The sequence below is a fragment of the Saprolegnia diclina genome, assembly GCF_000281045.1.
Source record: "Saprolegnia diclina VS20 unplaced genomic scaffold supercont1.9, whole genome shotgun sequence".
Lineage (NCBI taxonomy): Eukaryota > Oomycota > Saprolegniomycetes > Saprolegniales > Saprolegniaceae > Saprolegnia > Saprolegnia diclina.
In genome coordinates, this window is record NW_008246076.1 from 1,053,840 (window position 1) to 1,069,393 (window position 15,554).

General features: G+C 58.8%; 6 protein-coding genes across 6 annotated transcripts; 4 read left to right on the forward strand and 2 right to left on the reverse strand.

Annotated features, from left to right (window-relative positions):
- Positions 1-2,083: 2,083 nt before the first annotated feature.
- SDRG_03985 (hypothetical protein) lies at positions 2,084-2,812 on the reverse strand (the record flags this gene model as incomplete). The annotated part of the gene is made up of 2 exons (XM_008609635.1): positions 2,084-2,691; positions 2,749-2,812. 2 exons carry the CDS (start codon positions 2,810-2,812, stop codon positions 2,084-2,086), a joined length of 672 nt encoding a protein of 223 aa, XP_008607857.1.
- Positions 2,813-2,933: 121 nt separating this feature from the next.
- Positions 2,934-5,309, forward strand: SDRG_03986 (hypothetical protein; the record flags this gene model as incomplete). The annotated part of the gene is made up of 3 exons (XM_008609636.1): positions 2,934-3,467; positions 3,514-3,670; positions 3,734-5,309. The coding sequence occupies 3 exons, from the start codon at positions 2,934-2,936 to the stop codon at positions 5,233-5,235; spliced, it is 2,193 nt and encodes a 730-aa protein (XP_008607858.1). The 3' UTR covers positions 5,236-5,309.
- A 771-nt stretch (positions 5,310-6,080) lies between these two features.
- Positions 6,081-7,208, forward strand: SDRG_03987 (dihydrodipicolinate synthase). The gene is made up of 3 exons (XM_008609637.1): positions 6,081-6,767; positions 6,812-6,891; positions 6,952-7,208. The coding sequence occupies exons 1-3, from the start codon at positions 6,134-6,136 to the stop codon at positions 7,123-7,125; spliced, it is 888 nt and encodes a 295-aa protein (XP_008607859.1). The 5' UTR covers positions 6,081-6,133; the 3' UTR covers positions 7,126-7,208.
- Positions 7,189-10,803, reverse strand: SDRG_03988 (BUB protein kinase; the record flags this gene model as incomplete). Its single annotated transcript, XM_008609638.1, has 10 exons — positions 7,189-7,245; positions 7,291-7,842; positions 7,897-7,968; positions 8,023-8,163; positions 8,209-8,521; positions 8,634-8,678; positions 8,727-10,136; positions 10,190-10,347; positions 10,398-10,599; positions 10,652-10,803. 10 exons carry the CDS (start codon positions 10,801-10,803, stop codon positions 7,189-7,191), a joined length of 3,102 nt encoding a protein of 1,033 aa, XP_008607860.1.
- A 116-nt stretch (positions 10,804-10,919) lies between these two features.
- On the forward strand, positions 10,920-13,701 carry SDRG_03989 (hypothetical protein). Its single transcript, XM_008609639.1, has one exon. The coding sequence runs from the start codon at positions 10,976-10,978 to the stop codon at positions 13,607-13,609; it is 2,634 nt and encodes an 877-aa protein (XP_008607861.1). The 5' UTR covers positions 10,920-10,975; the 3' UTR covers positions 13,610-13,701.
- Positions 13,702-13,886: 185 nt separating this feature from the next.
- On the forward strand, positions 13,887-15,021 carry SDRG_03990 (hypothetical protein). The gene has a single exon (XM_008609640.1). The coding sequence runs from the start codon at positions 13,926-13,928 to the stop codon at positions 14,883-14,885; it is 960 nt and encodes a 319-aa protein (XP_008607862.1). The 5' UTR covers positions 13,887-13,925; the 3' UTR covers positions 14,886-15,021.
- The last annotated feature ends 533 nt before the right edge of the window (positions 15,022-15,554 follow it).

The following is a 15,554-nucleotide window of genomic DNA, read 5'->3' on the forward strand; positions in this document are numbered from 1 at the left end:
ATGCCATTTCTCGCCTCCAACAAAGCTCCAACATTGGAGCAGCCCCAGTCTTATCCCTCGTAAACCCGACCACTCTCTCTCCGATATCTAAGACTCGATCTGGAGCTCGACATTGGGGTGTACAAAATCATCGGTGCCACCATTTCACATATTGTGTCATTGCTCTGTTTTTATGCGGTCAAAATCGGCGCTAACGCCTAGACGAAACGTGCTCAACCTGCTGCATGCGTTTCGGCAAAATCACCTCCTCGGCAGCCGGTGAATTTTTCAAATGTACATCTTTCGTGTTTGGCAGCATCGATCTAACTTGATGAGCCGACACGCCGTTTCTCGCCTCCAACATAGCTCCAAGATTGGAGCAGCCCAAGTCCGACACCTTGTGGACCAGATCACTCTCTCTCAGATCGAAGACTCGATCTGGAGCTCGACATTGGGGTGTGCAAAATCATCGGTACCACCATCATCACCTCTGCACACATAGTGTCATTGCTAAAATTTGGCCAATTCCTGGAATTCTAGGCCCGCCTAGACGAAACGTGCTCAACCTGCTGCATGCGTTTCGGCAAAATCACCTCCTCGGTAGCCGTTCTATTTTTCAAAATGTACATATTTCGTGTTTGGCAGCATCCATGTCTCAGGATGAGCCGACATGCCATTTCTCGCCCCCAACAAAGCTCCGACATTAAAGCAGCCCCAGTCTTATACCTCGTAAACCCGACCACTCTCTCAGATATCTAAGACTCGATCTGGAGCTCGACATTGGGGCGCACAAAGTCCTCGGTGCCACCTTTTGTACTAGCCCCCGCGGTGCAGACACAAACAACAGCGAGGGGAGAGCCGTCTCGCGTGAAGCAAGCAGTTGTATTGGGCTTACACCACAGAGGCAAAAGATGAGGTGAGCTACAGTGCACGCCACCTGCACCCTACCAGCTAAATGGGGTCCAAAACTTTTGTATCCCAGCCATGAACACATACTAGTAATGTTTTAGGAAAATGACGTTATAGATCGACTGTTTAGTCCAAGGGGAAGCGATGTATAAGATTGGATTGCAATAAATCGAAAAACTGAGCAAGTTATCGGCGTTCAAAGTTCTACAACACTACGAGGTATTGCGGGGGAGCCAAATTGCTACGAAACAGTACCATCGCTCGATTGTTTTTCATCGCTTTTACTATTTTATTATTTTTATTACACCTTTTTATCTATTTTATTAAAACTATATTCTGGCTTATGCTAGTTTTAGTATGTGAAGGATCCGGATAAGGCCCGAGCCGAAATTGTTACAAAAATTGCGATTTGGTAGCCTACAGACGGCGTGCACTGTACAAAGTGTGGAAAGACGAGGAGGCGTTGGTGAAAGGGTATTTGAAAAAGTTGTTGGTAGGCTTCTCAAGGGAGGAGTGCTAAGCCCTCGGAAACCAGTCCAATAGTCAGTGGCAAGCCAACTGGACTATCGGAGTTTGTAAAAATGAATGTGAAAAAAAACCACACCGAAGTGTGGAAATCAGTTTTCACACTGATTAGAACAGATACTACACTTGATCTTAGCCAAAAGGCCGAGAAGGTATGATTTCCAATAATGAACCGCCATGCTGGATACCTAGGTCGTGTGTGTGCTTTGGGTACCGCTTGGAAGATGACATTGTCGCTAAATGCTTCTAGATTCCGCCGCCGATGGTTGCGCATGGATCCAAGATCCTGCGTCACGTCCCCTTGGTCTCTCGACAACTGTCCAACGCTGCTCCAAGGCACTCTGTGCTATTGTGTTGAAGTATCGTGTTGAAGTCTTTTGCAGGGCAGCTTCGAATTGGTCTGACCCTTGCAGAATTTTCTACGTCGGATATGGTGACGGTTACATGACGTGGCGCTCTCTCGTGCGAAGCGTGGCACCTTTCACTTGGATAGATAGATAGACATCACAATACTGAGCCAAGTTGATGGCCACACGATCCGACTGCTAGGCATTCGAATCGCCGAGGCTATCGTGTGATTTTGAAAGAGCTGGTACAACCACGATGACAAAATGCAACCAGAGTCAAGTTGATACCAGTCGATTATCCTAGACACCTCGCGTTCTCTTACCTAGGCGCGGACGCGGGCTTCCCAGCACGTGGCGTAGACGTCCTTGACCGAGTTGAAGTTCCATTGCCACTGGAACGAGTACACGCCGGGCGCAATGTCTTTTTCGAGGTTGAAGCAGAGACTGCAGAGCGCGCGGCCTTGGTCGCGAATCCCGCCCTTTTCGTCGCAAAACTTGGGGCAGTGCTGGAACCCCTTGTAGTCGATGACACCTTCTTGGTGCGCCCCGTTGAGGTGCTGGTACTCGATCGGCCACTCGTGGAGCGCGGGGTCGGACGCATTCGCGGACGTCGTCCGGAAGATGCGGACGCCCGTGTCTGGAATGTACGCGTTCGTGCACGCCGCCGCAACGTGGTTCTTGGCCGGGTACGCGACGCACACCTTTTGCCCCGGCGCATACGTGGCCATCGGCGCCGTCTCCGTGTAGGCGCCGGCAGATTCCTTGGCACACTGGCACGACTTGTGCTGCAGCAGCGGTCGAAAGTCCAAGCCCGTGTCAACACCAAAGCCTTGCGCCTTCTGGCGACTGCCGCAACGCGCGTAGCCGGTGCAGGCCGCCGGGTTCCAAAACTCTTGGTTGGCGGTCGTCGATGCGTCATAGTCGGTGCACTCTAGTCATTTCATACAAATAATTGTTGGCAATCGTGTTGGTAAGAAGAGATACGTACCGAGCCACGAGTGCGCCGTCGCGGTCGCAGCGAACAGGCTCAAAAGCGCAGTGGATGTCAACATGCTGCAAGGTCGTCGAGGCAAAAGCGAAATTGCAAAGTGAGCGCTCTCTACATACAAGTACGGCTACGACGCTGGGCATCGGAACCACCATATCGTGTGACGATTGGCCGTTTCAACCATCATGAACGACCCCGTGGCAGCGGCGAGTGCGACGCTGGCCGGCCAATGGCGTGCAGATGCGGCTTCGACACCGATCGACCGACGCCACCGGCTTCTCGATGCGGTCGCGGACAAATGGTCGCACGGCCGCCGGGCGCCGACAGAGAACGCACTCGCATACGACCCGCAATACTGCAACGCGTTCATTCAAGACGCGATCGCCGTCGTGTATCACTCGGCGCGGTGGACACACGGCGCCAAGACAACGACCAAGACGACGACGACTCTGTCGCCACCGAAAACCACCGTGAGCAACAACCGTCCGACGTCCGCGACCAGCGTTCGACGAAGGACGCTGGTGGACAACCCGATCAAGAACCCGATCGATGTTGCCACGATGGTGTACCGCGCACCCATGTTCCAGGCGCCCCATTTACAGGCGCTCGAAGCCGAGACATATTCGCTGCTTGACGCGACCGACGTTCGGTACAAGCATCGACTCCCGCGCGGACCAGGGCTCAGCGCCGCCCGCCTCCACAGCGCGACCTCTCGCCGCGTATACTCTGAAATGGCTCGTCCAACAGCTCATATGGTGCGACTAGCAACGCCCCCAGAGCGCAGGTATCACTCGGCCACGACCCAAAGACGCACCAAAGCGAGCGAGTTGTCGACGTCTCGAGCAGGCGTGTCGCGTCATCTACACATTTGTGTGCAAACACTATTTGCTGCGAAAGCTGCAACGCATTTCGAAACTCGAAGGTACACAAGAAATCTGGTTTCTGGTTTTCTGGTTTCTGGTTTCTGATGCATCGATATGACCAGACCGTCGACACGCCGCTGCCCGGCGACTCCAAGTCTGGTATCGACGACGACGCCAGCACAGCAATCGCAACAAGTCACCGACCCGAACCAGATTACGCGCCAAAAAACCCAAGCTACGCCGGCGTCACCCCCCGCCACCCGAGCCCGTCCGGCAACGACAAAAGACTGGTCAGCGCGCGCCCCGCGACATTGAAGCCGAAGCCATCAACACGTACCTCCTCGCACGCCTTCTCGCGCGCCCCGGCGACCCAAGACAAAAGAAGAAGCCACCGCGAAAGCCTCGACCCCTGTGTCGCTTTCGACACCCGAGCCGGTACCTTGCGGCTTTGATCATGTCGTCGGTCGACATTGTGACGGTGCTCATGCGGTGCGCACCCCGGGTCGCGATCCCCGCCTACGTTCTCTCTGCTCGTACCGCACTCGCAGTACCCTCAGCTGTCGATGACACCACGGCGTCAACACCCATCCTGAACCCGTCGTCGCCCGATGACCAGCCAGTGTCCGTGGCGCCAGCCCACCGCGTGTTTGCGACGGCCGACCGACTGCAGCTAATGCTCTTCCGCGAAAAGTCCCAAGCGACGCTGCAGCAGTGTCTCGACATTCTCGCCGACGATGCATCCGAAAGCACTGCCTCGGACGTGCGCGATGCGGCCGAGAGTCCACCGAACGACGACGACGACGACAGCACACCGCGCCTCCCGGTGCTCTTACGACGCAACTCGTCGCTTCCGTGTCTCGCGATGCAGTGCAACATTGCTGACGCGGCCGCATCGACGATCCAACGGGCCTATGGACAATATTGTCGCCGACAGACGCAGACGTTGGCGGCGGAACGCATTCAACGCCAATATCGAGTCCACGTTGTCCGCGCTGATATTCGACTGGGTCTCAAAACACTCCGGGCGCAGCACCGACGCACGACTCGGAAGCGCGCGGCTTCGCTTCGACCACAAAAGACACGCGGGTGGTCGACACTCTACCTCGTGCTCCGCCTCCAGCAGATTCTGCACCGACGCGTCGCCAAGTGGCGCCAGTCGCAGCGTGCGCCGTCGACGAAAGTTGAAGGTGCGAGTATGACTGCCGTCATGTCCATCCAGCGGTGGTATCGGCACTGGAAAGTGGCGCCGACGACTATTGCGGTGGACGATCCGCCGCCACCCGTGAGTGGAGTCGACGACCGTGACGACGATTTGGTTGATGACTATGCGATCGCGATAACCCCGCTGGCCGCGTCACCGGTGCGGCTACCCAACGACGACGCTGCGAATTGGGCGACGGCGATCGACGCCGACGGCAATGCCTACTACTTTAACACAATGACGCGCGAAACGACGTGGGACCCACCGCGTGGGTGGCAGCCGCCGACGTGGGATACGTGCGTCGACACCAACGGCACTGTCTACTATTATAACCGGACGACCAACGAGTCAGTGTGGGAGCTTCCGTCGACGCACTCTGTGCAAGGCTGCATACCTACCAACACGAACGCCGTCGACACGTGACGGGGTCAACACTCTGCACGTCCTCCAACTAGACTTACTCTTCAATGCCAATTCGACTAGTTTTGTGGCGGGAATGGAACTCGCACTGCTTGGACGTACTCGCTTCCAGCTTTCAACGAGAGCAATAAGATCTGGTCTACAGCAAGCTGCTTCCACGACGTCTCCGTACCTGCGGTTCACGACGATGACGCTGCGTTGACTGCGTCGACCTGCCATGCCGCCAGTGCAAGCTTTCTGCGGCACCGCTGGCAGACGATCGCTTGACGTGATGAAGGCGCAGTGTTGCAGGTTGAGGGCGGCGAGCTCTTGGCGCAAGTTGCTTGGCTCCCAGCGTGGCACCCAGAACGGCACCAGGTGTTTTAGTCACCCACCCGACGACCGACCTGACGGCGTGGGTGCACGAAGCAAATGTGACGACCGAGCACTATCGTACTAGTACGCCAGCTAGTCTACTACGCAAAGCCTCTCTTCATGTCTAGTCGACACGCTTGCGACTGCAAGTGGTTTGGTGCAGCCACAACCAGATCAATGGCCTTGGCACCGCCCACCAACCAATCTCCTGCATCCATGTGACGCGGCAGCTGTCGACGTCATGGTCTGCCACTCGATTTCAGGACGCTTCTGCAGTCGGATCAACGGACGCAACAACGACGGTCCGCCGTACCACGGGAATCTTCAACCGGCCGCGTGTGGCGCCAAGGGCAAGTTCAACGTGGCGTGTCGCATATACATTCCACCAATCCAACGCGTCCAGCACACTGTGCTCGCTCGTGATTGGTTGGCGCACAAGATTTGCCGGTCCCGATTGCGTCATCATGTATCCGGAAAAAGCTTCTGGTGGCCAATGCCACGCGATCTTTGCTCTTTGCACTTAGCGCTCACAAGTAGATTGCCGACGATGGCCAAGCTGCAGCTCCAAGGCGCCTTCACCGCGCTCGTGACGCCCTTCACTGCCGACGGTGCCCACGTCGACTACGACGCCCTCCGCCGCATCGTCGAGGCGCAGATCGCCCAAGGAATCAACGGCCTCGTGCCCATGGGGACGACCGGCGAGTGCCCGACCGTCTCGCACGACGAGCACGACAAAGTCGTTGCGGCCGTCGTCGAGTACGCGGCAGGTCGCGTCCCAGTCATTGCGGGCACGGGCTCCAACAGCACGGTCGAGGCCGTGCGCTTGACCAAAGCGGCGAAAGCGGCGGGCGCGACCGCCTGTCTCGTCGTCAACCCGTACTACAACAAGCCGTCGCAGAAGGGGCTCTACGAGCACTTCAAGGTCATCCAGGACATTGGTCTGCCCGTCGTGCTGTACAACATTCCGGGACGGACCAACATCAACATGCTGCCCGAGACCGTCGCCGAGCTGTACAAGCTGCCGCACATTGTGGCCATCAAGGAAGCCACCGGATCGCTCGAGCAAGCGTCCGAGATCGCCGCGCTCTGCGACATTACGATCCTCTCGGGCGACGACACGCTGACGCTGCCCATCATGTCGATCGGCGGGAAAGGCTGCATTAGCGTCCTCTCCAACATTGGTACGTCGCCGTACGAGGCTCTCCGCATCTGATGAACGCTGTAGCACCGCGCCGCGTCTTGGACGTGACCGAACCCGCGCTCCGTGGCGACTATGTGGCCGCGCGCCGGGCGCATCTCTCGTCGGTACGTCGACGATTGGCGCTGGTCGCAAGTTTGTGGGCTCATGATGCTGGTGTGGTGTAGATTCGGCTGTGCAAGACCATGTTCATCGAGACCAACCCGCAGCCGATCAAGAAGGCCATGCAGCTGCTTGGCATGTGCTCGCCGGCGTGCCGCCTTCCGCTCGTCGAGTGCTCGGACGAATCGGCGGCCATTATCCGCACGGAACTCGTCGCCCATGGCCTGCTTCAAGGGTAAACACGTAATCATGTTGTACTCGCATAGTATCGATGGAGATCCCTTCTTCCCGTCGACGTATCCTCACAGGGAGGACTTTGGCACCATGCGATCTTGGGCGCGAAGCAACTGCGTGAGTTCCTATTCACACGGTGCTGCATCGCTCCATACCGAGATCGCACGGACCTTGATCTTGGATGCATCGTCTGTGTAGTATTGCTCGAGTGTCGTCGCGAGCGCCAAGAGGTCGGGTGGTGCATCGCAGGACGGTACGTTCAAGACGGTATCAAAAAGGACACTCCAGAGATCCGATCGCCAGTAGCGCTTCCACTGCCGCTTGATGCGCCACGTCGACGACGACGTGGTGTGGAGCTCGATGTAGTCGCCAAAGAGCAGAAAGTGGGCTGTGGCGATGACACCAAACGCGTCGACTTGGTGGCGCCACGGCCGCTTTGTGAGCATCTCGACGCACTGGAAGCCTTTGGCGTGGCAGTCGCCCTTGAAGCACGTGCCTTTTGGATACAGGTGCAGATCGATCGACCGGCCAAAGTCGATGAGGCTCAGCTCCGACGTCTCGAACGCCGCCGCGCCGGTCGAGAGCGCACTGCCGCGAAGGAGCACCCAGTTGTCGGGCTTGATGTCGCCGTGCAGAAAGTGCGCGGCATGCACCATGTGGATCGACCGGAGCATTTGGAGCGTGTAAAACATGGCGAGGTTCTCGGGCACCGCCTTGCCGTGCTACGCAACACCCCTCGTCTCAAGGCCACACGAGGTATCGGATAGATATGCTACCTTGGCGTACGTGTTGACGAGGTCGTGGAGTGTGCCCCGGTAGCTGCGCTCGAGGCACAAGAACGTTGCGTTCTGCCTCGGACAAGACATCAACATTGTCCGAGCCATCGTGACCGGAAGAAGCACCTGGTACACGTGCAACTGGTCGACTTGGATCACAAACGGATGCAATCGGGGAAAGAGCGCCCAGCGCGACGGTTTAGTGCGGTTGTGGATCGTCTGGATCGCGTAGAACTCCCACGGGAGAAACTCGACCCCTTTTTCATGCTGTACATTGCGTCAGTCGTCAGTACGAGGCTGGTATCGGGCCACCTTCATGGCGACCTCGTGGTCCATGAGCTCCGTGTCTTCGATGGACGGAAACGTCGCAGCGTAGACCGACGCGAACGAGCCCGAGCCGAGGCGGCCCGTCAGATGGCACACCATAAAGTGGTTGAAGCGCACAGCAATCGGTGCTTTGAACTTGATCGGTCCCTTTTGCTTGAAAATGGGTAGCTTGGCGTCAAAGACGTGCTTGTACACGTAGACACCGGTGCCCAACGAGCACAGGAGCGTCGCGAGCGTCTGGGACTGCACCATCTCTTTTCGATGCTTGGTCACATACGGGTCGACGAGGCGCCCCTCGCTACAGGGACATGGCGTCAAGCACCAAGAAGATTGGGCGTGGACATGGAGCGATCGATCATGGGTTCATTCGTGTTGAAGACCAATACAAATACATATAAATACGAAGCTACCTCAACTTGGTGGGGGCAAGCAGGTCCAAGTGGTCGGTGCCCCCGCTACTCGTACGGCCGACGCGCCTGGCGTAAAACACAATGAGCCTCTACCGGTCGCCCAACGTCGTGGGCAAAAGACTGAACCCGAGCACGTCCTTGTTGGTCTTCTTTGTCGACTTGGCAATGTCGTTGCGATCGCCAAGCGCCTTGCGGTTTGGGTCCTTCTTGTGCGGCACGACCGGCCCCGACTTGTCATTTTCTTCTGTAAAGATGAGGAACGCCGGGTTGGCGTCGACAGCTGGCGTGCTCTCATCGTCATCCTCGTCGTCGTCATCGTTGCGGCCGTGGGGCTTGGCCTTGAACGCCGAAAAGTGCAATTTGCGCACGATCGGTTCTTCGGTTTTCGGGACCCAGTTGGACTTGCGGAACGACGTCAACTGCTCTTTCGTCGGCGACGCGACCACCGGGACAGCTTTAGTTGGGCTGCAAAACATGCTGCCAATGTCTTCGTACGCCATGCGCGTGTTGAACGTCATGTCGTCTTGCGTGTACTTGGCGTCGTCTGCGATCGCTGCGAGGGGATGCAAGGCGCCGGTCACGGCCAAGACACCGCCGGGCGCCACGGTCGGACGTACAGTCGGCTGCCACTTTTGCGGCGCGGGGGCTTGTTGGACAACTTCGTCATCTGTATCGTCGACGAGGAACCCGTTGCGCACAGGTTTGTTCGTCGGCACCGGCGCCACCGGGGCCTGGACCGCTACAGCCGCCTGTGCCTTGGCAGCCTTCGCCTTCCAGTATCGCTGGGCGCGCACTTCCTCAAAGCAGAGATCGTCCTGCCCAGGCACCTTGAGCATTTCCATGTTGACGCGAAGAATGTCGCGCTTGGTCGCGGGCTTGGTCGTCTTGCGGGCCGAGGGATCTGGCTTGGTCGACACCGTGGGTTGCGTCGGGTTTTCATCGTTGGACGGAAGCACCGCGGGCGTCATCGACCGTTCGTCGAGCCGCGGACGCAGTGCGCGGCCCGTGTCGTGGCCTGCATGCGGTCGCTTGCGACTCGACGTGCGCGTCGCAGCACTCTCGTCGACAAAAATCTCGACAGGCGGCGCTGTCGGCTCGTCGTACACCGTCGACAACGCATGTCCTGCCCGTGGCGCGAGGCCCGCGCCCGCCCAAATTGACGGCTTTTGTTCGTTCTCCTTGTTGACCACCTTGGCCGATGGCAGCACCTTCCATGCACTGCTCTTGTTCTCCGAGAGTACGCTGCTGTTGGCGTGGGCCTTGTCGTTCTCCGAGTAAATGGCAAACGACGACGCGTTGGCCGCAACAGAGGACGGGGTTTGGCGACGGGGCACCACGGGGACGACGATGGTTGGTGCCGCCGTCGGGGCCAGCGCTTGGCGGCCCCGCGGCGCGTCGTCCTCGTCTTCTTCGCGCAACGTTGCAGCGCTCAGCCACTTTTGGCTCACCCGCCGTTCAAATTCACTGTGCTTGCGCTCGAGCGCGTCAAACGGCTCGGCTTTTCTACACACCAAAGAGGTGAGAGGTCCCGTAGCGACCAGTGCGATATCATGTACTTTTGGAGGCCCTTGGCGTAAATGAGCTCGGCGTTCTTGACGTCGCCCTTGCGCTCGAGGAGGAGCGCCCACGCAATGTAGAAGAGCGCGAGCTTGTCGCCAATCTTGTTCTTGTAGAGGTACTTGAAGACCTCGATGGGCTTGTCGACCCGGTCAATCTACGCCATATGAGCCTTCCTCTCGCACTTCAGATGCATCGTCCTCGTACATATTGGATCCAGAACCGAAGGTACCGGTCGTCGTTGCGGTAGCGACGATCGGCCGTGAACGCGCGCGTCGCGCGCTCGAGGATCGTAAAGTTCTTGGCTGTATCGGACGGGAAGTTCTCCTCGGTCCACTTCTGGTACGCGACCCATGTCTCGAGCGGGTCCTCGTGGCTCATGGCGTTCTTGATCTTGACTTCATAGGACCTAGCATGATGCACATGGATCGAACCGTCGTCGTCGGCGCTCCGTGACGTACCGCTCCATCTCGGCCAGCGACGCCTTGAGCTCGACCGAGTTGGCCTTGACGAGGAGCGCGTTGAGCTTCTCGACGTTCCTTCCCCGCGCGACCGGGGCTACGTTCTCCTTGCAGAGCTCCCATGCGAACGATGCATCTCCTCGGCCTGCCATGCTTCCGATCGCTGCCACGAACTCGACTGAGCATGAAATTCAAAAATCCAAATGTTGTTATCCGGATGATCCGGATACACACAACGTGGCAGATGCCACATTCCATTCTGACCAATCACATGCCATTTTTTTGTGCGATTTTACCCAATGGCCGGTGGCGTATTCGTGGCGCATGAACGGAGCATACCCCGGCGGCTTTGCGCTGGACGCGACCAGCGCCGAGCTGCCCGACGACGCCCATGCGTACGAGCAAGAGATGGCGCTCGACAGGTACATGCAGTCGCCCGACAAGGACGACGACGCCGATACCGACGTGGGCAGCATGACCTTTCTGCCGACCTTGGCGCCGCCGCCCGAGACATCGCTTAAAGACGAGAAGCGCCGCCGCCTCCAGGCCCATCCCATGGTACTGAGCGTCTCAACCGATGGACGCGAGGTTGCTTGCAAGTGTGGCCGCATCGTGCGCCTCAACCCGCCGTGGTACATGCTCAAGTACGAGCAGCACACGATGAGTCGCAACTGCGGCGAGCCACGGCCGAACCGCAAGCGCAGCTTGGCGCGCACGTCGTCCTTGGCCCATACGTCTGTCGATACGGATGTCGATGCGATCTTGGCGCAAGGCGAGCCAGGCCCCGACGCGTCGGTCCTCGACGAACACCGCTTCCGCGTCGCGCAGCAGCTGCGCGAGCACCCGAAATTTGTCGCGATGGCGCCTGACGGCCTCTCGATCGAGTGTCGCTGTCAACGGCTCGTGCATCTCGATGGGCCGTGGCAACCGGCAGCGTTCTTTGCCCACATCGAGAGCGACGTCTGCGATCGGCCCGTGCAACGCAAGCGCCGCCGCCCGTCGCCGCCGCCGCCACCCTCGACAGTCCTCGCACTGCCGTGCCCCGGCATTCGATCGCCCGATGTCGCTGCGTACGTGCGCGCCGCGGTCCAGGTCACGGGCGGTTCCCGGCCCCGGCATACGATTGCGCGGGAGCTCTTTCCGCGTCTTTTGCCACCCGGTGGGCCCTGCGAGATGGCCAAACTGCTCTGTCCAACCGAGAAGAAGCTACTGCACGATGCGATGCAGCGCGAAGCGCTCTGGTGGATCGACAAGGATGCGGGTACGGTCCGGAGTCTCCAGTGCACCGGCGCAGCGACGCGCGCGACAGCCGACGCGACGCGGCTGCCCTGTGCGAAATGCAGTCATTTGCGGTCGATTCCGTCGTTCCGGACTGCTATTGCCAGTGCCAACAAGCCGCCAAAGGCGCTGCGTCAAACCAAGTTTATACCCAAGAGCCTCGGGCCGGCATCGGCCGTCGACGCACTCCTCGTCCATGGCCAGGACGCTTATGTCCGAGAACTCCGCGATTTGCTCGCTCAGCACGCGAGCGATGCGACCACGAGCAGCCATGTCTGGCTCCATGCGGCCGAAGTCGGCTTGCGCAACGAACTCGCCGAGCACCCCGTGCTTCTTGCAGTCCTCGAGTGGATCGTCCACTTGAAAGAGAAGGAGCGGCGCGGCGTCGGCAAGCAAAATATGCCGATTTCACCGGCCTTGGACGCGTTCCATGCGGCACTTGCCGCCCTCTCGGAAGACGCAGCAACGCTCTTTGGGCTCCACTTTTGCGGCCGGTCCAAGCGCATCAAGTCGCGCAAGACCGATGGACACGTCTTGTCGTTGCTACCGCCGGACGCAGCGCTTAGCGACCTCATGCTCACGTTGCCACCGTCAGACGACCCGCCTTCGGACAGCGGCGACCACGACCTTTTACCGGACGAGCTCGACGATCCGGTCGCGCCATCTTCGATGGTGCTGGCGCAGCGCGAAGCCGCGTGGGCGGTGCATGTTCAGAGTCACCCCAACGAAGAGATCCCGTGCCCCGGCATCACGGCGGTGCACGAATTTGTGAGCGCGAGCTTTCAGCCCATTGGTGGCAGCCGCCCGCGGTATGTGCTCGCCAAAGACTATGCGCCGGACGCGCTCGTCGACGGCAAGTTTGTGCTGTCGGCGTTGACGCCGGCGCAAGCCGATCTGATTCATGACGCGGCGTTTCGCGAGTCGCTCTGGCGCATCGACAAGCACGGCAAGTGCGTCCGTAGCCAGCGCTGCCACCGCAGCTGCACGCGGACCAACGGTGCGTGCGACGCCTGCCTCAGCCTCCACCGCAACGCAACCTTTCGATCGGCCGTGAGCCGCGCCCGGAAAAAGGCGGCCGACCCCGCGTCTGTGCTCGCGAACGTCCGGTTCACGCCGCACGCGTTCACCAAACACGACCCGCTCTTGCGCGCCGTGGCCAGCAACGCCAGCCTTCGGTCGCTCGTGCTCGAACCACCGCGCGACGACCGCGGCATCTTTTGGCTCAAGCTCGCGCGCTTGGGCCTCGCGGGCGCGTTCCGTGAGTTTTGCGTTGTCGAAGGCGTTTTGCAGAGCGTGCTCGACGTCAAAGACAAGGCGCGGCGCGGCGTCGGCAAGCAAAACATGAACTACACGCCGGCGCTCGACGCGTTTCTCGACGAGCTCGCGGTGACGTCGCTGCCAGCGTTCGAGCTTTTCGCTGGGCATTTCTGCGTGCGCTCGCTGCGCTCGAGCAAGCTCGTGCAAAAAAGGAAGCGGCGCAAGCTCGACGATGGACTCGCCGATGAGCCCATGGCGATGCCGGCCATCTTGATGTACAGCGACGACGAGGCGGGGCCGACCAGCAGTGACCGGCTCCTCACGGATGCGTTTCTCGGTACATCCGAGAGTGCACTTGGCCTCGCGTCGGCCCTTGCGCGTCTTGATACTGACATCGCCGGGAATGACGTCATTTCGCTGTAGATACAGGCGCAGAGGGTAATGAATGGACTCTCATTTCGCGTTCATTTCTTGGCGAGCGACCTTCTAGCTGTATGGGGATCGATAGAAGCGAGGCTGGGTGTCGGAGCGTTGCCGTCGACGCTCGTGACGACAGGTAGCTGCATAACGCAACAAGAAGCGTCAGATGGATGTCGCTGGTCGAGAGGCGGAGTAGGGGTAGGGTCCTTCACGTTTAGCGAGACGTAGCGACCAACCCTGCGCTCGATTGTGTTTTAAACATGTTTTAAACATATTGAGAGATCCGTCAAGCTCGATCGACGGACGCAAGTCGGAAGACATGGTCTACCTCGATGTATTCACGAGCGCGCCGCTTCTGCCGCTTATCGCAGCCTACCAAGCGGGCGTCAACCAAGACGTACGCATCCTCACGCGCCTCGGCCACACCCCACCGGACGGCGACCTCGAGTCCTTGCATACGGTGATGGCACCGTGGCTTGCTCGCGTAGGCTTTCGCTTCGTGCGCCAGCTGTGCCCAATGCTGCTGCTTAGCTACGCGCTCGAGTATGGTCGCGTCGACGTCGTGCATGAGCTCATCGCGACGAAGCTCTTGTACGTCACCAGCACGCGCTGGGCGCTTCTCTATGGGACGTGGCGGTGCTGCATCGGCAAGCACATGCATTTGCAACGGCACTACACCGCGGACCGCGACGGGCATGTCTACGACGGCGACGGCTCGTATCGCTACGCTATATGTGGCAACGGAGCGTGCATTGCCGGCTCTTTGCACCACTTTGCTGTCGCGGCCATTCTTGGCGACCACGTCGACTTGCTGCAATTTGTGACAGCCGAGAGCAGCTTGGGTGCGTATTCGCGGGCGCTGGTGGCGCTTGCGCTTCGCGGTGGCCGACTGTACATCGTGCTGGACCTCTACGAGCGGGGCGTGATCTCGGCCTTCAAGGCCCACCACATGCGGCTTGCGGTGATGAGCGGCAGTGTGGACCTTGTGGCGTTTCTCTTGGCCAACAGTTCGAGCCGCATGATCGCCGACGCGTTCGCACAAGCGGTGACCCAGAACCAGTTTGCACTCTTGCAGTGGCTCTGCGCCAAGTACGACAACAAGACGTATTGGGCCATCGCGCTTGATATCGCAGTCACTCATGTGCAACAACATGTGATTGCGTACTTTGCAGCGACGCACGACCTCCACCTTGCGCCGGCCAAAGCTGCGCGCATGGACCGACGCCGCAAGCGCCACAACAACGAGAAGCCGGCCCGGCAGACACGGTTGCGCAAGTAGCACCGACGCCGTCGTGTCGATGCACGCAACGTTAAGCTTGATGTCTATCTATCTATCCATCTATCTATCCAAGGCGCAGTATATTCTTGGTATGACGCTTCCCAGAATGCACGCCGACTCGGCACAAGGAAATAAGAACAATGGCTTATTCCCTTGACTTTGCACTACCTGCGGCTAAACGTAGAGTACGTCCGTGATACTGACAGCCCCATATTTTTGAATCGATCCAATAGTCTCAGAATTCGATTCCGTTGGAGGCTTAGGATTCCAGTTGCACGCGGCAGCATGCACCACAAAGAAGCCGTCGAGGACGCTGGGGCAAGTGGGAATGATCTTGTCGAAGTTCCCAAAGAACCGAAGAGTCCGTTCATGGTTGTGACGAGCGATCGTGTGCAGTCGTGGGTGGGATAGGGCGTGAAATTATATTTGTCGCTAATGCTGAAGAAGCCTCGGCGCACGAGACATCAAAGTCTCTTAAGCAATAGCCCAGGACCGCTATTTGCCCTACCTGGCAACGGCGGTAGCCGCCCCACTTTTGAATAAACCAACGCGATGTGAACTCGGTGCTTCCTTCTCGCACCTGACCAGAAACAGTTTTAAACATGTTTCAAACATGCACTTGTGCTACTCTGTTTCAAATCCACCGGCGCAAGACGCAAGCCAACTGCA